At 44.7% G+C, this 23,572-nt stretch overlaps 2 protein-coding genes across 5 annotated transcripts; one reads left to right on the forward strand and one right to left on the reverse strand.

Moving 5' to 3' along the window:
* The first annotated feature begins 713 nt into the window (after nucleotides 1–713).
* On the forward strand, nucleotides 714–14,638 carry LOC128833790 (glutathione S-transferase-like). 3 transcript variants are annotated; one of them, XM_054021930.1, is made up of 7 exons: nucleotides 714–790; nucleotides 5,340–5,446; nucleotides 7,058–7,109; nucleotides 7,803–7,935; nucleotides 8,874–9,015; nucleotides 11,011–11,142; nucleotides 14,231–14,638. In XM_054021930.1, exons 2-7 carry the CDS (start codon nucleotides 5,360–5,362, stop codon nucleotides 14,360–14,362), a joined length of 678 nt encoding a protein of 225 aa, XP_053877905.1. In that variant the 5' UTR covers nucleotides 714–790; nucleotides 5,340–5,359; the 3' UTR covers nucleotides 14,363–14,638. The 3 variants fall into 3 exon arrangements, with proteins under 3 accessions (XP_053877905.1, XP_053877906.1, XP_053877907.1); XM_054021931.1 differs by lacking the exon at nucleotides 714–790 and adding an exon at nucleotides 1,635–1,731; XM_054021932.1 differs by lacking the exon at nucleotides 714–790 and adding an exon at nucleotides 1,798–1,862.
* A 5,998-nt stretch (nucleotides 14,639–20,636) lies between these two features.
* On the reverse strand, nucleotides 20,637–23,268 carry LOC128834788 (myb/SANT-like DNA-binding domain-containing protein 1). 2 transcript variants are annotated; one of them, XM_054023879.1, is made up of 2 exons: nucleotides 22,454–23,268; nucleotides 20,637–21,459 (listed from the first exon to the last, which is right to left on the reverse strand). In XM_054023879.1, exons 1-2 carry the CDS (start codon nucleotides 23,235–23,237, stop codon nucleotides 20,990–20,992), a joined length of 1,254 nt encoding a protein of 417 aa, XP_053879854.1. In that variant the 5' UTR covers nucleotides 23,238–23,268; the 3' UTR covers nucleotides 20,637–20,989. The 2 variants fall into 2 exon arrangements, with proteins under 2 accessions (XP_053879854.1, XP_053879855.1); XM_054023880.1 differs by lacking the exon at nucleotides 20,637–21,459 and adding an exon at nucleotides 21,780–22,217.
* Between the last annotated feature and the right edge of the window lie 304 nt (nucleotides 23,269–23,572).

Consider the following 23,572-nt stretch of genomic DNA (forward strand, 5'->3'; position numbering starts at 1 on the left):
CTGCCCCTCCGCCTGTGCCAAGCATGCTTGGGATGGAGGCAGGGTTTAAAAGGCAGCCAGACAGCTCAGTTGGCGCTGGCAGGCCAAGGAGAAGGATGAGCTCTGGAGGCTCCAGGGGAGACATGGCTGGATCCTGCAATAAGCCTGGGAATGGGGGGAGCCACAACCCGCAAGATACTAGGACCATGGCAAGGAGCCCAGAAGGCAGCAGTCCCCGGGGATGGCCGGCTGGGATGCGAAGGAAGGGAGAAAGTGACTCAGGGAAGTTGACTTGAGGCTGACCCAAGGCACTGCAGGGTGAGCGAAGCCAAACCAGCCTCCCAGAGCCCTGAGTCAGAACCCGGTGGAGTGGCAGGGTTGAGGTTCTCCTACTCCATGGAAGAATTGTGCCCACTAGCCGGGGTTGCTGCCAGAGACTAACCATTAGGTGTAGCCGTCACCGTGGGCCCTAACCGCTAGATGGGAGATGCTGCCTCCCGTCCAGAAGGGTTAATACTGAAAAAACAATGAGTGATGCTTTCCAGAAACAACTGTCCCAATCCATCATGAGTTTTTTGTGGACTTTTAGGTTTGTGGATTAGCCCAGTGTGTATTAGGAAGGTTCTGTTTCAGGTGACAAGTCAGAAAGCAGCCAGAGCCAACTGGTTTCATTTGTTTAACAGTGGGCGTTTCCTTTACCTGTTGGACAAAATTGGACTCACCTCCCAGTAGGTGGAGCTACAAAACCTTATAACTCAAAGGCATGATTTCTTATTCAAGAAGAGTTTGGACTGGATCAGGAGTCACAGAGGTTAGTACTGATCTTTAGAAATGTACAGGGAATTGACCAAACTGTTTAAGAGTAACTTCAGTGAATGGGTCTAATGGGTTAAATATTGATAGAATTGTTGTGCTGACTTTCTGTATGATAAGGTTGATGTGCATTAAAGTAGTTCAGGTGTTGTAGCACAGGGAGAAAAGGGGAATCCAGACATCAGAAGTGTTAAGAGGAGAAAGTTAAAAAATAATGATTTCAGGAAGGCTCAAGACACGGCATTTCTGAGGGCAAAGTGAACACTGGGCATTTGTTGCTAACACCATTTAAGCTCCATTGTTGCCATGGCATTAGCTACTATGGGAGAGCTAGCATAAACTAGGTGCTGCCAGCATTTTTTCCACTAAATCAGGTAGACCTGCTCTGAGCAGAGTGAGATGACACAGTGCTAAAAATGCTGGTGATTGCCTATAGATCTATCTACACTAGTGCTCACACTGTTCCTCCTGCTAGTGGATCCTGAACTGGTGTTAGCCATGATAGAAACATAGGGCTAGAAGGAACCTCAAGAGGTCATCTAGTCCAGCCTCCACACTGCCAGGAGGCAGCATTAAGAATTCCTAGGCCATCCCTGACAGGTGTTTGTCTAACGTGTTCTTAAAAACCTCCAAGGCCAGGGATTCCTCACCTCCCTCGGTAACCTGTTCCAGTGCTTAATTATCCTTTGATATTAGGAAAAACTTTCTACATGTAATCTAAATCTCCTTTGCTGCAAATTAAATTGATTACTTCTTCAGCGCTGGGACATTTTTCTGAAAAGAGAGGCTAGCATGGATACAGTTTGGGAGCACAAGCTGAGGGAGGGGAAGGAGCGAGGGAGAGAGGCAGCAATAACAGGAATATAAACTTGGAATGAAGAAAGTATTTTCACTGGACTCTCCTGGCTGCTGCACAAGCTGGCTGACAGAGCAGAGGAGGTAAGGAGATAATCTAAAATGATCAAATAAAAAAGAACTGAACTTTTCCATAACAAATACCATAACACCTTCCTGAGGACAGAGGAGGCAGTTGGGGCTGGTGAAAAAGATCTTTTCATTGAATGTAGAAGGTAGGACAATATCATTTTGCTTTAGACTTTCTTTTCTGCAACTACAACAAAATAGCTACTTGAGAAAATGTATCTAAGGAGGGTCTCTTCTAAGTCTTTACTGTCTGAGTTCCTTTATTTATAAAACAGGGAAAAGTCTAGCTTGGTGAATACCTGAAGGTTTGCCAAAGCATACAGAACACACCACAGCTTTCTGGTTAGAATAAAGCATTTTGTGGGGGAGTTTTTCTGTAAATGGACTCTGAATCTTAATTTATTCTGGTCATTCTCTGACGTGTGGCAACACGCTAAAACACACTATGTTTATATAACATGCTGCAAGTATCAGACCTCTTGAGGTGAAGGCAAAATTATTAGAGAAAATGCTGAAGGAACAGTGTTATATTTATAGTATTTTAATTTCCTCCTCACTACTACACTTAATGAAAACACAGGGTCAGTTGGTACAAATCATTATCGTTCCCTTAACTTCAATGGCTGAGGATCGGTCCCACAATTCTGATTTTTGTTACATTTAAGAGTTTTACACTTCATAATTATTGACAGAAATGTGTTACCAATAGAAATGATGAAAAAATATCATAATAGCTTAATGAGCACTAGAAATGACTAATTAATTCTACTACTATGCACTAGCATGCTGTTACATGCATGTTCTATTTTTAAATGGCACATACTGGGAGATAATGTGGTCCAGTGGTTGGACCCTGGATTAGGAATTTAGATACATTTATGGAGGATAGGTCCCTGCTTCCACCTGCTAATCCAAGATGGTCAGGGATGCAACCCCATGCTCTGGCCTCTGATTGCCAGAAGCTGGGACTGGGCAACAGAGGATGGATCATTCCCTGATTGCCTGTTCTATTCATTCCCTCTGAAGCACCTGGCATTGACCACTGTTGGAAGATAGGATATGGGGTTAGATGGGCCATTGGTCAGATCCATTATGACCATTCTTATCTGCCTACGTCATTGATTTGCTGGGTGGTCTTGGGAAAGGCCCATACATACCTCAGTTCCCCTCTATGTAAAAGCGTCATAATGATATTTGGTCTCATCTGTACAGTATTTTGAGTTTCTCAGTTATAAAGCACTCTACTAATTAGGACTGAAATATTTTGGGCTTTACAATTGTCACAGTGAGTTACATTTTAGTCATTTTAATGCAAGGGTTCTCAAACTTTTCAGTGTGCGCCATATTTTACCGGGGTGTATTGCACGCACACATACACACCTTTCCCATTTGTAATTGGATAACATTCCAGATGCAAGGATAACAATTGCGTGCATGAAAAAGTAATACTAGAAAGGTATTTCCTGTGTATTTAGCATTGTTATCACATGGATTAGCAAATGCAAACAAGAAGAGTCAGCATCCTGTAACCACAGACTGCAGTTTGAGAGCAGCCATTTGAATGAATTACAGATAACTATCAGCATAGGTGGCAAATTCATTAAAAAGTGAGGCTTTCATTTACCATGGATAACACATCATCTGTTTTTTTAAATGAAGGCCAGATTATCAAAGGCTCTGAGCAGCAAAGCAACTCCCACTAAATTACTGATTAATGACAGTAACTTGTCCCTTGAGATTAGGAGCTAAAAGAAGATTGAAGGTCAAGCAAGTTCCACAATGGCACTTTCAGAGAAGCTTCTCCAATCATCAGGCCTTTAACGTTTATATTTATACTCTTTGGAATCACCTTTATTTCCCCTCAACCTATAGTAAATCCTTTCTGCTGGTGGATATTATAGTTTGCAAAAAGAACATATAGGTGCGCTCCCAGAGTCCAGCATTGCAACAGCTTCTAATGCCATTGCGCAACTTATTCGATTTGCTCTTTAGTCCAGTCTCCTGATATTTCATGTTTCATTGCTTAATCTGAACTTCAGAGTTTTAGTCTCGTCCTTTTGTTGACTTTGAAACAACAGGGTTGACATTCAGTTAATTGCACAAGTGTTTTGTATGATTAGGATCTTTTGGCAGAACTCTTCACAGCTGTTAGGGAATGAATAAAACTGAATCCAGTGCTCTTTGTGGAGCCCTTATCCACTTCTGATTTGGGACTGGACAAAATCTTACAAGACTTGCTATGTTCCTGATATTGGCCCCAAATAGCAAAAATCTCACAAAAAGCAGTTGATCTCATGGCATTTCAGTCCATTTAAATGAGTTTCTCTCCATGAGACAACAGGAGCAGCAATAGGGCAGGGAGCCAGCTAGCTTCCCTTTGGGGTGGGTGGAGGGGACAACCAACACAGGGAAAGAGAGAAGGGAACACAAGAAAGAAGAAGAAAAGGTTCCCTAACCTGAGATGTTTTAGGCCTTTATTTCAGCATCTATGGTAATGCAACTCCTTCCCCACAATATTACCAGGCACTTTTCTAAGCCTGTGGTTCTAGCATTAGCTACAAATCCCTCCATCAGTGTGTGCCTTTCTGAGCCTTTTGCTCCAGCATTGAGAGAGAATCATAGAATCATAGAATATCAGAGTTGGAAGGGACCTCAGGACGTCATCTAGTCCAACCCCCTGCTCAAAGCAGGACCAATTCCCAACTAAATCATCCCAACCAGGCCTTTGTCAAGCCGGGCCTTAAAAACCTCCAAGGAAGGAGATTCCACCACCTCCCTAGGTAACACATTCCAGTGCTTCACCACCCTCCTAGTGAAATAGTGTTTCCTAATATCCAACCTAGACCTCCCCCACTGCAACTTGAGACCATTACTCCTTTTTCTGTCATCTGCCACCACTGAGAACAGCCGAGCTCCATCCTCTTTGGAACCTTCAGGTAGTTGAAAGCAGCTATCAGATCCCCCCTCATTCTTCTCTTCTGGAGACTAAGCAATCCCAGTTCCCTCAGCCCCTCCTCATAAGTCATGTGCTCTAGACCCCTAATCATTTTTGTTGCCCTCCGCTGGGCTCTTTCCAATATTTCCACATCCTTCTAGTAGTGTGGGGCCCAAAACTGGACACAGTACTCCAGATGAGGCCTCACCAATGTCCAATAAAGGGGAATGATCACGTTCCTCGATCTGCTGGCAATGCCCCTATTTATACAGCCCAAAATGCCGTTAGTCTTCTTGGCAACAAGAGCACACTGTTGACTCATATCCAGCTTCTCGTCCACTGTGACCCCTAGGTCCTTTTCTGCAGAACTGCTACCTAGCCATTCGGTCCCTAGTCTGTAGCAGTGCAGAAGAATTCCAGCATTCTGAGAAAAGCTACTGTTCCTGTCTTGTCCTTGGTGTTTTGTTTTGTTTTGTTTGTTTTATAGCCAGCATCCAGCATTATTATTATTTTTTATTTGTATAATTGTAGCAAGTAGGAGCTCTAGTGTCAAGTGCTTGAGAAATTCAGCTATATTAAATACAATGAGCAGGGAGACTTGAGAATGAAGTGTTGACTTCCTGAGTCACAGACACTGATCTCTCTCATGTTGATTCTTTGAAATCTTTTCCTTTATTTAATTTAACAGGAAGCCAGACACTTGGAAGCATGGCTGGGAAACCCAAACTGTACTATTTCAATGGAAGAGGCCGAATGGAAACAATACGGTGGCTGTTGGCAGCAGCTGGAATCGAGGTTTGTTTCTGTTTTATAAAGAAACTAAGTTGGCAATGCATAATTTGGTGGAAATGACTGTTCCATATTGCAGATGTGACCAACTGGAAGTCATTAGTTCAGAACTCACTGCACATAGAATCATAGGAGTGGAAGGGACCTCAAGAGGTCATCTAGTCCAGTCTCCTGCACTCAGGGCAGGACTAAGTATTATCTAGGCCATCCCTGACAAGTGTTTGTTTAACCTGCTCTTAAAAATCTCCAATGATGGAGATTCCACAACCTCCCTAGGCAATTTATTCTAGTGCTGAAACAACCTTACAGTTAGGAAGTTTTTCCGAATGTGCAACCTAAACCTCCCTTGCTGCAATTTAAGCCCATTGCTTCTTGTCCTATCCTCAGAGGTTAAGAAGAACAATTTTTCTCCCTCCTCATTGTAACAACCTTTTATGTACTTGAAAACTGTTATTCTGTCCCCTCTCAGTCTTCTGTTTTCCAGACTAAACAAACCCACTTTTTTCAATCTTCCCTCATAGGTCATATTTTCTAGACCTTTAATCATTTTTGTTGCGCTTCTCTGGACTTTTTCCAATTTGTCCACATCTTTCCTGAAATGCAGTGCCCAGAACTGTACGTATACAAGTGACTATACAGCCAACATGTAAACTTATAACTAGGTGTGTGATCACTTCTCTCTTTAGTGGCTTTCCCTGGCGACAATGGGCATACTTACAGTTAACGGAGCTGCTCCATTAGGTCAAATAGTAGGGCCCAGGTTCTATACTGACTGACGACCATTGTAGTCAGTATTCTATATGTTCCCCCCTCTGTTCCCAGGGCACAGAGAATATGGTCTTTCACAGCTTCACCTGTGAGCCTGGCTCTTTACCTCAAGCCATAAAGATGCGTGTTTCCAACTTTGAAAGTCCGCATTTCAGTGCCTGATATTGGCTAAGATGGAGACGATATGCCTATCATTGTGGGGCTGGGGCCTCTATGCCCTACACAATACTAATATTAGTGAGTATCTTGTGAAACTAATTGCTTTCAACATTAACTCTGGAAGCCATGCCAGAGGGGTATATGGCTGCTCTGACCTGCCTGTTGGCAGTCAGCCAGGAAGCCTCTGGGGATTCTTGCCGCTGCACAACCCTTTCTCTTCCCTTGCCACCCATGTGTTATAGCAAAAAAATCATAGAATAGTCCAACAGCTACTGTGTGTGCTTTCCCTCTAGTTTCCCCATGCTTAGCTCTGCTTTCAGCTCACCTCAGGGAACTAGACACCCCAGTCGTTGCCAGTCATGAGTGCAAGAACATTGTGGCTGCCTCTTGCACAGAAGAAAGTTTGTTTTGCTCTCTGGTCACCTTACACACCTTGGCAGAGCTAGCCACAATCTAACAAAGGCTCCTACACAAAAGGCATTTTAATTAAGCATAATGGGGTAAAGGGAGAACGTGACAGAGGCAGGATTTTATCTAAATACAGAATATTTTAAAGTCTTCAACTGCTTTTTATGTGAAAAATTCTAAAAGCAAATAATCGTTAATCATTATTTTCTCAAGTGATTCCTAACCTAACCCATGCAGTAACAATGAGACCCTTTTTACTTCTTTTACCCATTTAATTTCCAGTTTGAAGAACAATTCTTTGAAACAAGGGAAGAGCTTTTAAAGTTACTGCAGGGTGAGCTTTTTAATTAGTTTTTTATTAGAACTGTTTGTGGATCCTAATGTGGAATTCTTGAAAATGTAATTGTCTTTTTAAAAGAAAATCTGGACTGGTTCATGAACATGATGAATCATAATTGCACATTGCAGTAAGACCATTTTGTTTCACTCAAATATTGGAGGCCAACCTCCACTCTGTTATACCAGTTTTATAACTGTAACATATGTTACTCTATAGCTTGCTTGGTATAGTGTTTTGAGATGGTCAGATTAGAGATGTTGTATAAAAAGTTATTATTTTGGAAAGTTCATATGGAGCATGATAAAAGTTTTCTTAGGGGCCAAATCCTTCAGTGTTCCCCTATTGACCTCAGTGGGAACTTTACCCGAGTAAACTACACAATGCACGGTTTGTCCCTTTCTTGAATCAGCATTAAAGGTTTTATTTTGGAGACTTTATTGGATTTGCAGCAATTCTAAGAAGTTTATTGTTATAATTCAAGCTATTAGTATGTTTACCCTTTCCCACAAGAAATAGCATTCACATTTTACTGGAAACTTCTTTCACTTCACAGTATAAGATAAAAGACCCTCAAATTAAAAAGAAAATAGCAAGTTAGAGGTTTTCTCGACTCCACTGCAATGATAATAGTTTGGGGAAAAAGACTATAATTTATTTGAGTCATACTTCTCACCTTTCTTTTAAAAGATGGATCCCTGCTGTTTCAACAAGTGCCCATGGTAGAAATTGATGGAATGAAGATGGTGCAGACCAGAGCCATTCTCAACTACATAGCAGGGAAACACAACCTCTATGGGAAGGACATGAAGGAGAGAGCACTGTACTGTAACAGCACTACCTTTTTCTGATAGCAATAAAAATAATTATTCTATGTGCAGTACAAGGGGGAAAAATCCTGATTATTGCTAAATTATATGATGAACCAGCACATTTCTGTTTACCTCCAACCAAGGTCAACAATACTAAGGTCTGGAACAATGTTAAATAACTAGATTAGATTAGAGATATGCAAAAAAAAGTACATGTGAGTTCATCTTGATTATCTCATCAGAGGTTATTGCAGTTTTCAAAACTCAGCCAGGCAGATAACAAATGTACTGTAGCTGCAGAGGTCAGTATTTCTCCTAATATCACTCTCCATTTCCAGGAAGACTGCTGGTTTACACAACCCCATTACTTGTCTCCCACAGGTGCAAGCAACAAACAGTTCTTGCAAGCTAAGAGCCAAGGGAATCCCTGCCCTTTGTCCCCGTGAACTGCATATTTAGGGGAAGGATGCTTGTGCAGACAGAGAACTCTCCTTATGTGTCCCCAAATTCCTCAGATTAATTAGCAAGTGCAAATAAATTGTATTATTGTATGATAGATACAAATATCACTTATAGCTAAAGTGATGTCCCAACTTAATTCTTAATGGGAAACATTGTGTGTCACTAATATTAGGTCTTGCCCTCTGACTGATTTCACTTAGGTGCCTAAATAGAGATTTGGGTGATTTAGATAGCTATGCTTAACTTTTAGAAGCTAAGTATGAAAATATTTGCCCATCTTTAGTACAGATGATTCCAACCATCTCTGAAAAAGGAGGTGATGTCATATATCTATTGGGGGGGTTGTTTTGTTTTTTAAACAGCAAATACAAATTAGTCAGTGGTAAATCTTCTGGTATTTAGCCTCCCGACCCTGGAGTTATTTCACTGCAGGAATCTACATGAATACTAGTTGTTCAAACCAATGTGAACACACTTTGCCTTTCAGGATTGATATGTATGTGGAAGCAACAATGGATCTGAATGAACTCATGATGCATTATCCTATCCAGCCACCGGAGGCAAAGGCAAAGCATCTTGCCAAAATCGTTGAGAAGGCCACAACCAGGTACTTCCCTGTATATGAAAAGGTATGTAGCAGTAAGGCAACAATTTACAACCTGGAGTATTGGTCACTTGATAATATATCCTGGATCCAGGGCTGGCTCTAGGCACCAGCAAAACAAGCTGGTGCTTGGGGTGGCGCATTTTTAGGGGCGGCATGGCCGGCGCCAGAATGCCACCCCTAAAAATGTGCCCCGGCCGCCCTAGCTCACCTCCGCTGCTGCTGCCACGGCGCGCGAAACAGCTGATTTGCGCGCCGCTACTCGCCCTCCCTCCCAGGCTCTCAAGCCTGGAAGGGAGGGGGAGCAGCGGCGCGCGAATCAGCTGTTTCGCGCGCGGCGGCGGCTTGCGGTCTCCCCCTCCCTCCCAGGCTCTCAAACCTGGGAGGGAGGGGGAGATCCCGAGCGGCCGTTTCGCGCGCCGCTGCTTCCCCTCCGTCCCAGGCTTGAGAGCCTGGGAGGGAGGGGGAGAAGCGGCGCCTGTGTCGCGGCCACTCGGAGTCTCCCCCTCCCTCCCAGGCTCTCAAATCTGGGAGGGAGGGGGAGATCCCGAGCGGCCGCGGTGCGGCGCCGCTTCTTCCCCTCCCTCCCTCCCTCCTAGGCTTGAGAGCCTGCGGGGAGGAGGCAGGGCTGGGGATTTGGGGAAGGGGCGGAGTTGAGGTGGGGCTGGGGGTGGGGTAATTAAAGAACGGAGGCGGGGGCAGCCAAAATTGTTTTTGCTTTGGGCGGCAAAAATCCTAGAGCCGGCCCTGCCTGGATCTATGCTAGTAAATGCACATTCAGCCTGTATTGTAGGAGAACAGATATATTTGGAGTGCCCATGGGAAAACTAGTTAAGGCAAGTATAAATTTATGAGCTTGCTTGATGGGATTTTCTTAGCCTCATAATGCAAATGCTGCACACGAGCCAGGATAATTTTTGTACTCCAAATTTCCAGTGACATCTTTTAGTAAGTCCCTTTAAGAGAGACTTTATGTTTGATGCCAAGGTAGCATCAGCATCTCTTCTGTGCTAGGTGTCTTCCTGAAGTATTCTTGGTACATGGTGCCGTCTGTACAATGTATGTGCTACATAAAGTACATTATAGTTCTGCTTGTAGCACACCCAGTGTGGGGAGCTAAGTGCTAGTTGGGCTTCAAGAACAGACCTGGCATTGGATAACTATGTAAAGCTTCCAACACCAAACTCGCACCTTACTGAGGAGAAAGGAAAGAAGGGTGCGCAATGTGCAGGAATAGGTGAAGGGGTCCAATATATTCTACTATTCACTGAACTGAGAAAGTCGTAGTGGCTTGGGATTCTCCAAGTTTCTCGTGAACCCCCTATAGCTATTTGGAATAACTATAATTTTGCACGGAGCATCAGGAGGCTTCATCAGATGTGCCATGTCTGCACCGCACCATTGATAGTGTTTGGAAACTGCCTTGTGCAAACGTTTTAAGATCAATTTTCAGTTGGCACCTGCACACAGCTATAGAACACTATACAATATTATTTATAATAACAACAACTATTAAAATAATGTGTCTTTCCACCTGGTCTATAAAATGTTTGTGGGTTTTTTTAAAGGATTATGCTTTGTCTGCACTGGCACTAAAACTATTAGCTGGAATTGCTTAAGGTCACTTATTTATTTCAAATGGTTTCTGAGCCTGGTCACTCTTGCATTGAGGTGGAGGACCACAGAACGGGACTAGTAAATCCCCATGCCCAAACCATTTCAGCTGTGATCATAAAAGCTACAGATTTTAAAAACCTCCTACTATCAAAGGGACCAAACCTTCCTGTCACACCCAAAGCTATATTATTTTGAATAAGGCCTTATTTTGAACACAATGGTGAAATTGAGTTTTCTAATTGTTCAAACAATGCTGTATTTTGTATTGCTTCCTTTCAAGGGTAACTCTTACACAGACCTAGATGTGCTTTTGAAATGTCAGATTAGGCTTAGCTTTATGTATTTATCCAGAGCACAGAATGTCTCATTTATAGCCATAAATTCATTGTCTCCTGTCCTATAGGCTTTGAAAGTCCATGGACAGGATTTTCTTGTTGGCAACCGATTCAGCAGGGCAGATGTACAGCTGCTTGAAACCATTCTAATGGCAGAAGAGTGCAAGCCTGATATACTCTCCAAATTCCCTGTCTTACAGGTAAAAGAATTAACAGCTCTAACAGTCAATGAAATGTGTAGGGACAGATCCTCACTGAAGTCAATGGAGCTATGTTGCTTTACACTAGCTGACAATTTGGCTCTTAAACATGTACAAGTGTTACAGATATTGCCTAAATTAAAAACTGTTACTGATCAAATCATGTTATGTAGTATAAGAATACGGGGTCAGATTAATCCTTGAAGCCAATGGAGGTGAATTTGGCTTGATGATTTAAACAGCATTGAGATAAAGATACAGAGTGCCTGATTCTGCCCTCAGCTTTACACCAGAGTAGGTACATGAACATCTGTGGAGCTACTCTTGATTTATATTAGTGTAAACAAAAGCAGAATTGAGCCCAAGCAGTGCTTTGCCTTGCAATGAGAAATGAGCCTGAACTAAAACAGCAGATCTGAACCTATGAGAGCTCTGGAAAAAATTGGATCTAGGTCCAAGCTGTGAAGTTTGGATTCATCTCTACCTTTCAAAGCCCTCACCTGAAAAGAAGAGCAACATTGGTTTTGAATCTGCTCAAACATGAGAGAAAAATTAGATTTGCAATCAGATCTGAACCTGGTGGATTGCAATATCATAACCATCCCTCACCTGGTTCTCTTAGAATCAGAATAGAACAGATAACTAGAAATATGGTAATTCTCCTTTGAAGGAACCAGACAGTATTCAGAGAGTTCCTTAAATGGGCCTGAGATACCTGCAGGGCTAGATCATCCCAAGGAGTGCCTACTGGCCTACAAATTACTGTGTGCTTCCTTGTATTCTCAATCCTCCAGCACCAACATTGTGCTAACATGGTGCTCAGGAACAGCTCAGATTAAAGGTTTCCACTGCAAGGTTTCCACTAGTATTTCCACTGCATTTCCTTCCACAGCTTTCCTTTGCCAGCTCCAGCAGCTGCTTCCTCCACTCTCTCATGCAAAGTTGCCATATTTGGGTTGCAAACACAGCAAGGGTGGGTCTAAATGTCAACAAAAATATTGATTGAATTAGATTTTAAAATGTATTAAAACATTTATATTAGGATTTATAACACTTTGTTTTGTTAAAAAAAAAAATCTAAGTTTTGGCCTTTACCTATCTGGGGCCACTGGAGCTGGTTGGGAAATGTTTGCAAAACTGTTAGGAATTTCCTTCAAAAAAGAAAATATGTTCAATGAGAAGTTTCTAAGCAAAATTGGTTTTGGTCAGGGAAAATCCCACTTATTTTTTTAAAAAGTGGTACTAGAAAATGGTGGAGAAAAAAAGTTAGTGTATGTTGGGGTAGGAGGGAGGAGAGAATCGTTTCTCCATCCTTTTTCCAGAGTGGGGAAAAAAGTTACAATAAGAAAGCAAAAGTAGGGTTTTCTTCACAATGTCAAAATGAAACTGTGATTGGTGTCCCCCAGGGGGGCCACGCTGAGACTGCTCAATCAGGGCAAACTGCAAAGAATGGGGCAGACGATCCCCCAAACTGGTGGTTTATTCTAATACTTTGATTCACCAAGCCAGCAACAAAACAGCTTCTACAATATCTTACTGGTCCCAGAAGCCAAAACCCAGTTCTCTTAAAGCAACCCAGCCTTGGGCTCCCACCCAGACAGCGAAGTCAAATATGATGAGGATTACTTAAAATCTTGTTCATCATAAAGTTCTACCAATCCCAAAGGAGTGGACACATTACCCACCAGGTCAATGACTATTCCAGATCTTATCCAAATACGTGCTTATAGCCAATTCTTATTAACTAAGCTAAGATTTATTAGAAAAGAGAAAGACTATAGGTTAAAAGGTCATTATACATAGAGATATAACTAGAGTTTTTAGGTCAGTTCATAGTAGAGATGGTGAGCTTTAGAGACGCAAATAGTTCTTTCAGAATTAGTTCCATAGGTTACAGTCAATATCAGGGCAATACAGACTGGAGCTGAAGACCTCAGTCTTGCGACTCAAATTTCCCCTGATTAAACTTAAGCAGAGCTCAGATACAGGATCAGGGCCCTAGAGTTCTTTTTATAGTTCTCTGGCAGCCTCTTGATAGCAGGCATTCCTTGGGTGAAGCATTGTGGCGTTGAAGTAAAACCTCCAATTTCCTATGTATACACAGGTAACTAGTTGCATTCATCAGCATAAGGTAATTATCCATTAACCAGTTCATAGACAGTTTTCTACAAACTTCAAAGAGAAATATAGACAATATTATTACATCCAAGTTCCATTACCTTTTTGACCTCTGAATCAATAGAATATAGTAACAGACAGGAACCGTCTTTTTATATGGTTAGCATCTAACAAGATATAAGTAAACACATACAATTAGTATTACCTCTAATTCTCTAAGGGTAGGTCTATACTTACCTCTGGGTCCGGCGGTAAGCAATTGATCTTCTGGGATCGATTTATCGCGTCTTGTCTAGATGCGATAAATCGATCCCGGATGGATCCCGGAAGTACTCGCCGTCGACGCCGGTACTCCTGCTCCGCGAGAGGAGTACACAGAGTCAACAGGGGAGCCTGCCTGCCGCGTCTGGACCCGCGGTAAGTTCGAACTAAGGTACTTCGACTTCAGTACATTATTCACGTAGCTGAAGTTGCGTATCTTAGTTCGAAGTGGGGGGTTAGTGTGGACCAGGCCTAACAATACAGGTTTGCATTTCAAAGCTCTAGTCAATCTAACATTACCATTCACATACTTTTCTAATATGTCTCTAAAGGCTGAATTTGGGTCATGTAGCCTGCTAGTTGCTTAACCCTTTCTGGCTCAGTGTCACAGAATATTAGATGACAATGAAATATTTCCAGGACAATTGTAGTTGCTGTCAAAAGCCAAATTTTCAGGAATAAGTTCTTAAGAAAATTTCAACCAGCTCTGAGGCCATGATCCTATAATAAGTCCCAGGTGGACAGTGCCCTGCACCTGCACAGAGCCTCCCTGTAGTCAATGGGGCTTTGTTGCACAGCTCACTTACAATTCATTGCAGGGTCAGGCTAGCGGATCTCTTTTTAAAACATGATTAACATATGTCCAATCCAAGTATCTTTTGCTCTGTTATTTCTTTGCTGTTAAATGTTGTACTGTTTCTCATTTCAGGCTTTTAAAGCAAGGATAAGTAACATCCCCACAATTAAGAAATTCCTGCAGCCTGGCAGCCAGAGGAAACCACCGCTAGATGAAAAATCAATTCCAAAAGTGATGAGCATTTTCAACATTGGCAATGAATGATGGCTTAAAATCATGGCAGCTGTTTTACTACATGGCAGCTGTTTTGTGTATTAGCTGTAAAACTGCAAAGTGAAGTCAATTCGAAGTGTGAAAATTATAGTGACAGAATCAGTTAATACAAACTAGAAATTATGTATGCAAAAATGTCCACAGTAAATCCAAATAACTGCGCTAGCACATGAAATGGTTCACTGAATTATAGGCTGCGCAGAGTAAAAGGGGTGGCATTAAACCACTAGCTTTAAGAGAATAAAATGAAATAAAACATCTCATTACTCTTGTTGTCTGAGTGCAATTTATTTTATGACTGCGGGGCTTTGATTATATCGATCAGGGCTCCCTACGGCTGTCTCTTTCTGGTAGCGTACCGTGTTCTCATGAGCCATCTAGGTAGCACGATGCAGTTCAGGGAAGTCCTAGAACACCCTAATTGCAAGTCAGAGCACATTATAATTCCAGAGAAAACAGGCAGAACAGGTAGTCCTTGGCCAAATGGGCATGAGACACATTTGGATAAAGAATCAACCTTCCTGATGTTCAAGTGTATTCAGGTCTGGGGTCATGGTTCAGGCTAGTAATTGTTTTTAACTACCTTTCCCTCTGCAGTTATTGGTTTATTGATGTGTCCCAAATGCTATCTTTTTAAAGTGAGCCTCTTTTCAGTGCTGGTTCTGCTGCTGCAACACTCTCATATATATATATGGTACTTCGACTTCAGTACGTTATATATATATGCACGTTTTAAGCAGCTAATGTGGTTTTATTGTTGCAAGTTCAGTAGTTCTAACCTTAAGTTTCTGTTTGAGAAAAGAGGTGCTTGATTGGGTGTCAGGTGCTAGGACTCTGCCCAGAGATGTAGCACTCTTCTGCTGGCTCATATTGATGTTCGGTAAGTAATGGATGCCTTTGTACAGTTCAAAAATGAAGTAATGTGAAACAAGCTATAATACAGAAATACTAGCAAGACAATTCAATAAATAAATGTATTTGATACGAACAGTGACTATCTGCAATACCTAATCCTCTTTCAAAGTCATTTAATGAAGAACTAGTACCATAGATTTGAAGCAGAACAAGTTCAGGGCAATAAAAATCCCATTGACAATCATTTGAGAGTTATTGTCAGATTTTAATATTTATAGAGGGTGGTCCTGCATGGCATTTCCCATTTTAGAAACTAGCTGACTTCCAACATAAAGAAAGGAGGATCAAAGGAATTCTGCAGCAGCGAGTGTGTATTAACCAGAATTCACATACCTGCCAAAAGTTTCTAATCAATAGTGACAACTAATTTCACATCCCTCTTACTGTGGCATTTGTAAGGTGCCTAATAATGCAGTGTAACTATTGTTTGTTTGTCAAAAGCTTGTGTTGGAAATCTCTGCCTGAATTGATGAAGAAGACTGAAGATTGAGCAAGGAGCTGTGTCCTTGTTAGCTCTCTGACAGAGCAATGGAATGAGTTCTTCTACAACAGAGCTGCTGCTCTGCTTATCCAGCAGCTCCTGAAATCATGCAGAGGGCTCTCTGGATCATTGAAGGAACCCACCTCTGTTACCATTTGTAACTACAGCAAAAGTAAAATGGTGGGGGTCATTAATCCACTCCTCCGAGTGATATGATTCCCCCTTAGCTGCCCATGACTTTAATTTGGAAATGGGTTCTAGGTATTGTTATCAGACAGCACCCCTCTGAAGAATAATACAAAAGCTCCCCACCCTGACTCTGCCTGGGGAGCAGCAGGCTCCTGTAGCAACAGCCATTGGGCCATCTCATTTCAGCATTTGTTGAAGAGCTGCTCCTAAGTGTCCAGCTCCAATACCCCACTGCAGCTCCTAGCTTTCCTCCTGCTGCACCAACACTCAGGCCTCCATCCCATACAGAGCACCCACCAGCCCAGATGAATACAGTATGAAAACCTAGATAGGCTTGGTAGGCAGACTGAGGGACACGGGTGACCATGCAGAGCTTAACAGGGAGTAAGAGAGGGGGACAGAGGCAGGAAGGTGAAAACATGTCAAAAGCAGCTCCAGATAAAACAGCACAGATTGTAGAGCAGTTGAGGTGTCTGGTATAGGAGGAAGGAAGCAGCATGATTAGCATTGGAGGTTAAGCTGAGGGGTTTTCACCTTGTGTATGGGCTGTCTGATGAGTTTAGGATTCTGGTTTTAATGTCCAGAACTGAACCCAGATTCTGTATACCTTGCCCTACATATACACATACAGACAGCTTATATATTGATGTTATCATGTTGGCCTCGCACATTGAAGGGTGGCTTTTAGCCCCAGATTGACTGTGTGTGTGCTGTAGAGACTGTTATAAAATGGATTCCTTGATTATCACAAGACACCGGTGTGACAATGCGGTTCTGGCGGAACCCAACTGAGAGTGCCAACTCAGGACAAATTGCTCAAACAGGGCAGTTGCAGCCCAAGGCTGGGGTATTTTCCACCTCTAAGGCAAGGCAAACCAAACCAGCCAGACTAAGGGAACTTCGGTCTCACCCCACTGGCTAACCGCAAGTCTCTCAAGCAATCTCCTTAGACACTCCAGTTTCCCAGTATAACCACCAGTGCCACTCGTACGGGGACAAATGGTTATAAAAACCAGTACCCAAGTAAAAGAAAAAGGTTCTCCTGATCCCAAAGGACCAAGCCCCAGACCCAGGTCAATATACAAATCAGATCTTTCCCACAAATCACGCTGTTGCCAATCCTTTAGAATCTAAAATCTAAAGGTTTATTTATAAAAGGAAAAAGATAGAGATGAGAGTTAGAATTGGTTAAATGGAATCAATTACATACAGTAATGGCAAAGTTCTTGGTTCAGGCTTGCAGCAGCGATGGAATAAACTGCAGGTTCAAATCAAGTCTCTGGAATACATCCCCCGCTGGGATGGGTCCTCAGTCCTTTGTTCAGAGCTTCAGTTTGTAGCAAAGTTCCTCCAGAGGTATGAAGCAGGATTGAAGACAAGATGGAGATGAGGCATCCGCCTTATATAGTCTTTTCCAGGTGTCAGAATACCTCTTTGTTTTTACCATGGAAAATTACAGCAAAATGGAGTCTGGAGTCACATGGGCCAGTCCCTGCATACTTTGCTGAGTTACAAGGCGTATCTGCCTTCTCTCAATGGGTCCATTGTATAGCTGATGGTCCTTAATGGGCCATCAAGCAGGCTAGGCAGAGCTAATCTCAGCTTGTCTGGGATGTCACCCAGAAGCATAGCATAAGTTTGCCATACCGACAGTCTAGAGCCAATATTCATAACTTCGACCACAAAACTGATACACACATATAGACAGCATAATCATAACCAGTAAACCATAACCTTGTCTTAGACACCCCATTTGACCCCCTTTATACCAGATTTGGGTGCCACTACAGGACCTTGGTTGCAACAATGATCTATACGGTCCCAGTTTATGTCAATAACGTCACAACCGGGCACCGGCAGCCTTGCTTGGGTAGACAGGACCAAACAGCATTAACCATAATACAGAACTGTGTTGGGAAACTGAACCTGACAATTACAGAATATAAGCCAAGCCACCAGTATGTTTGATCTGCCTGTTCCTCATGTTGCCGGCACAGAGGCCCGAGGACAGCAACAGTGGGGTTCGTTGCCCGGAGTACTTTGCGTCAATAAACATACCGGGGTGGAGAAACAATCAACGTTTATTTGAGATCTCAAAGTGGTGCAAGGAGACAGGCAAGTCTCAAATCAAGCACACCAGCAAAAACAGTTTCTCTCTTCTTTATACATTTTACAACTAAGCCCCCCCCTCCCCCTTCCTACCACCACCCCCCCACACCGAAGGCATGTTTATACATTTAAGCAATTAAATCATTCTAGGGCTATAAATCTAGCTTGTTAGTAACTTCTCCCTAAACTGTTATTTGGTTCTGTTTACCTTTGTTTATTACCCCTTCCCTATCTAGAAACATGCAAACCTCATCATTATTGTTTGGTACCTGGTATGAGCAAGGTCGTAATTGCTAACTGACTGTTTACACATTCCAATTCCTGTCCTTGGCTTTTGAGGTCGATTAGAGTTAAACATGGAAGGACAGAGTTTAAACATGGAAGAACTCTGGCTCAGGCAAGCCTAGTAACCCCAACACTCAGAATCCAGGAGCATTTCTCTCTGCATTTGTCTAACTAACAGTTTGGAGCAAAGCCTCAGTATCACTCAGTTTCTCAAACCAAGCAAGGCCTGGAGTCAGAGGCCTTGTCTACACTACGAGAGTAGTTCGAATTTACTTGCATCGAATTTTTGGAATCGATATTGCAAAGTCGAACGTCTGTGTCCACACTAAGGACAGTAATTCGACTTTGTGAGTCCACACTAACGGTGAAAGCGTCGACATTCGAAGCGGTGCACTGTGGTCAGCTATCCCACAGTTCCCGCAGTCCCCTCTGCCCATTGGAATTCTGGGTGTAGCCGGCAATGCCTTCTGGGTAACAAAATGTGTCGAGGGTGCTTTTGGGTAACTGTCGTCATCCGTCCATCACTCCCGCCCTCCCTCCCTGAAAGCGCCGGCGGGAAATCAGTTCGCGCACTTTTCCAGTCATTGACAGCGCGGATGCCATAGCACTGCGAGCATGGAGCACGCTGCGACCATCGCTGCAGTTGTGGCCGCTCTCAACGCCTCGCAGCTTATCATACAGCTTTCCCTGAGGCAGATGCAGAAAAGTCAGGCGAGGAGGCTATGGCACCGCGGTGATGTCCTGAAGTCTGAGAGTAGCACAGATCTCTCAGAAAGCAGGGGACCCAACGCCGAGGACATCACGATGGCAATGGGTCATGTTGATGCCGTGGAACGGCGATTCTGGGCACGGGAAACAAGCACTGAGTGGTGGGACCGCATAGTGCTGCAGGTCTGGGATGAATCCCAGTGGCTGCGAAACTTTCGCATGCGGAAGGGAACTTTCCTGGAACTTTGTGAGTTGCTGTCCCCTGCCCTGAAGCGCAATGACACCCGGTGGCGAGCTGCACTGAGTGTACAGAAGCGAGTGGCCATAGCCCTCTGGAAGCTTGCAACGCCAGACAGCTACCGGTCTGTCGCGAACCAGTTTGGGGTGGGCAAATCTACCGTGGGGGTTGTTGTGATGCAAGTAGCCAAGGCAATCGTTGATGTACTGCTGCCAAAGGTAGTGACCCTGGGAAACATGGAGGCGATCATAGATGGCTTTGCAGCGATGGGATTCCCAAACTGCGGTGGGGCCATAGATGGAACTCACATCCCTATCCTGGCACCGGACCACCAGGCCACCCAGTACATTAACCGAAAGGGCTATTTTTCCATGGTGCTGCAAGCACTGGTGGACCACAGGGGACGTTTTACCAACATCTACGTGGGATGGCCGGGCAAGGTTCATGACGCTCGTGTTTTCAGGAACTCTGGTCTGTTTAGACGGCTGCAACAAGGTATTTACTTCCCGGACCACAAAATAACTGTTGGGGATGTGGAGATGCCTATAGTCATCCTCGGGGACCCAGCCTACCCGCTAATGCCCTGGCTCATGAAGCCCTATACTGGCGCCCTGGACACTGAAAAAGAACTCTTCAACTACCGGCTGAGCAAGTGCAGAATGGTGGTGGAGTGTGCTTTTGGCCGTCTCAAGGGGAGATGGAGAAGCTTACTGACTCGCTGTGATCTCAGCGAAACCAATATCCCCATTGTTATAGCAGCTTGCTGTGTGCTCCACAATCTCTGTGAGAGCAAGGGGGAGACCTTTATGGCGGGGTGGGAGGTTGAGGAAAATAGCCTGGCTGCTGATTACGCACAGCCGGGCGATTAGAAGAGACCAGCGGGAAGCGCTGTGCATCCGGGAGGCTTTGAAAGCAAAGTTCCTGAGTGAGCAGGGTAACCTGTGACTTTTAAGTTTGTGTACAGAGAAGCTGTACCTGCCCCCGTTTCTTTACCCAGTTAATGTTGACTATCCTACCCAGTTACATACCCCCTTCACCCCCTTCCAACACACCTTTCGAAATAAAAATAGTTCTACTTTGTTAATGCACACCGTTTTCTTTAATACTGTTTTCGCGGGAATTTTTTAAAACTGGGACGCAGACTGTGGTGCGGAGCGGGTGTAGTGTAGTGACGCGAATGAAGCTTCTAAACTCAAGGATTGACGGGCTCCGCTGCGGTGGGATGGTTGTTTCAACGGAGCCTGTCACCCCTCCTGATCGGGACTGTGTGTATGGGGGGGCTATGTGACTTTGTGGCAGGGGGAGGACGGTTACAGATCCCCTGCTGCGTGGCTCTGTGATCCTGCATAAGGACCGCCGCTTAAGATCTGTAACTGCCCTCCCCCGCCACAAAGTCACAGAGCAACCCACCCCCCACCACATAACATGAAAACAACCTCCCAGACTAACCAGGGTAACTAGTCACTGCATCACTGCACTGTGTATGTGCCCTGCTGCTGTGCCTGCCCCCGCCTATGTACCCTGCCAAAGGCGACTGTCCTGTCCAATTACCAACCCCCTTTCCCCTCCTCCTCCAAAAGAACATCATTGAAACAGTACTTAACATGAACGTATTTTTTATTATCAACTACACATGGAACTGGGAGGTGAAACTTGGACGGGGGCTTGTGTCAGGCGGGAAGGAAAGAACTTTTCAAGTTTTGGGGAATGAGAGCCTTCTGCTACTAGAGCTCTCTGCAGGGGTGGAGTGACAGTTAGCAGGGACTCTGCCGCCTCTCCTTCTTTGCACTTTGGGTGAGGTGGGTATGGGACTTGGTGGCGGGGGAGGGCGGTTAGAGATGGACTGCAGCGGGGCTCTGTCCTCCTGCCTCCGTTCCTGCAGAACATCCACAAGGCGCCGGAGCGTGTCTGTTTGCTCCCTCAGTAGTCCAAGCAGCGTTTGAGTCGCCTGCTGGTCTTCCTGCCGCCACCTCTCCTCCCGATCCATGTTTTCTTGCTGCATTTGGGTCAATTTCTCCCGCCACTGCTGTGCTGCCTGGGCTTGGGAACAGGCCATAAGTTCAGAGAACATGTCCTCCCGTGTCCTCTTCTTCCTATGCCTAATCTTCGCTAGCCTCTGGGAGTGTGATGCCAGGCTAGGTTGTGAGACAGTCGCAGATGTGGCTGTGGGAATGGGAAAAAGGGAGTGAATTCCTCAGAAAGATAAATGTAGTTGTGAACAAAGAACATAGTCTTTCTCTGTGAACAAGACCATGCACAGCACCTATCACATGTGCACTCAGCACAAGGTCGAATTCTCGGCCTTCGCATTCAGTGCCTGGGGTCTTCCACAGCACATTTGAGAAGCGGGGCAGCACAACGGAATTTCTGTTGCAGGCAGACATGGTAAGCCGTAGACTTGTGGCAGTTTAAAACTTTTATATTACCACTGACCTCATTTCACATTTAAAGCAATGTCAGTCCCTGCTGCCAGCAATCCGGCAAGCGGGAACTCTGCCCCTGTCCCACCCCCTCGCGGCTGTCCCCAGGAACGATCCCTTTCGGCAGCCCCTCTCCCGCCTCCACCGCGTGGCTGCAAACCAGCGGTTACAGTTCTGTAAAGGAACGAGCAAGCAGTCCCAACACTAACATTCCCCTACCTAATTCAAAGCAGGTCACCATGGGCGACATCACCCTGATGAGGATCTCTGACAGCGAGAGAGAGAGAATGCTCCGGGAAAGCCTCCAAAGACCAGGGCCGTATGCCGCCCTGCTGTGCAGAGCAATGATTCCCGAGTACTTGATAGTCTCGTGGCGCGGCAACGTGTCGTACTTCGGAGGACCCAATAAGGCCGCTCTCCCCAGGAACCTCATGCAACGGCTTTCCAATTACCTCCAGGAGAGCTTCATCGAGATGTCCCGGGAGGATTACTGCTCTATCCCTGCACATATAGACCGCATTTTACTCTAGCTGCAGTAGCAGGGACTAAACAGTAGAGCGGCTTGGGCAGGACAATCACGGAAAACCGGACATTGCTAGATTTTTTTTCAAAACTTGCACTGCCCATGACTGAACCGTTAAGTGCCTAGGGCAAAGTAATCATGAACAACCCATTCTTTTAATTGTTAATATTCCTGTTCTGTTAAAAATAAATGTTTAGATGTTTACAACACTTACTGGCTGATCCTTCCCCAGATTCTGTGTCCGGGGTAACGGCTGGGGACGCTTCGTAGGGGATCTCTGTAAGGGTGATGAAGAGATCCTGGCTGTCGGGGAAATCAGTGTTGTGAGCGCTGCCGACTGCCTCGCCCTCCTCATCTCCTTCCTCATCTTCCCCGTCCGCTAACATGTCCGAGGAACCGGCCGTGGACGATATCCCATCCTCAGAGTCCACGGTCAGTGGTGGGGTAGTGGTGGCGGCCGCACCGAGGATGGAATGCAGTGCCTCGTAGAAACGGGATGTCTGGGGATGGGATCCGGAGCGTCCGTTTGCCTCTTTGGTCTTCTGGTAGCCTTGTCTCAGCTCCTTGATTTTCACGCGGCATTGCGTTGCATCCCGGCTGTATCCTCTCTCTGACATGTCTTTTGAGATCTTCTCATAGATCTTTGCATTCCGTTTCTTGGAGCGCAGCTCAGAAAGCACGGACTCATCGCCCCACACAGCGATGAGATCCAAGACTTCCCGATCAGTCCATGCTGGGGCCCTCTTTCTATTCACAGACTGCACGGCCATCACTGCTGGAGAGCTCTGCATCGTTGCCAGTGCTGCCGTGATCGCCACGATGTCCAGACAGGAAATGAGATTCAACTGGCCAGACAGGAAAAGGAATTCAAATTCAAATTTTCCCGGGGCTTTTCCTGTGTGGCTGGTCAGAGCATCCGAGCTCGTACTGCTGTCCAGAGCGTCAACAGAGTGGTGCACTGTGGGATAGCTCCCGGAGCTATTAGCGTCGATTTCCATCCACACCTAGCCTAATTCGACATGGCCATGTCGAATTTAGCGCTACTCCCCTCGTCGCGGAGGAGTACAGAAGTCGAATTAAAGAGACCTCTATGTCGAACTAAATACCTTCGCGGTGTGGACGGGTGCAGGGTTAATTCGATGTAATGGCGCTAACTTCGACATAAACGCCTAGTGTAGACCAGGCCAGAGTCCAGCAGCATGAGAAACATCGTATTCATTTTTGTTTGTTTGTTTGTTAACAAACAAATCGTTTGAAACAAAACACAGCCTCCCTCCCCTTTGCACTGCTAGGGGAGAGAGATTTGGGAGAGGAGCTAGAGTAAACTGATCTC

Source organism: Malaclemys terrapin, chromosome 3, assembly GCF_027887155.1.
Source record: "Malaclemys terrapin pileata isolate rMalTer1 chromosome 3, rMalTer1.hap1, whole genome shotgun sequence".
Taxonomy (NCBI): Eukaryota; Metazoa; Chordata; order Testudines; family Emydidae; genus Malaclemys; species Malaclemys terrapin.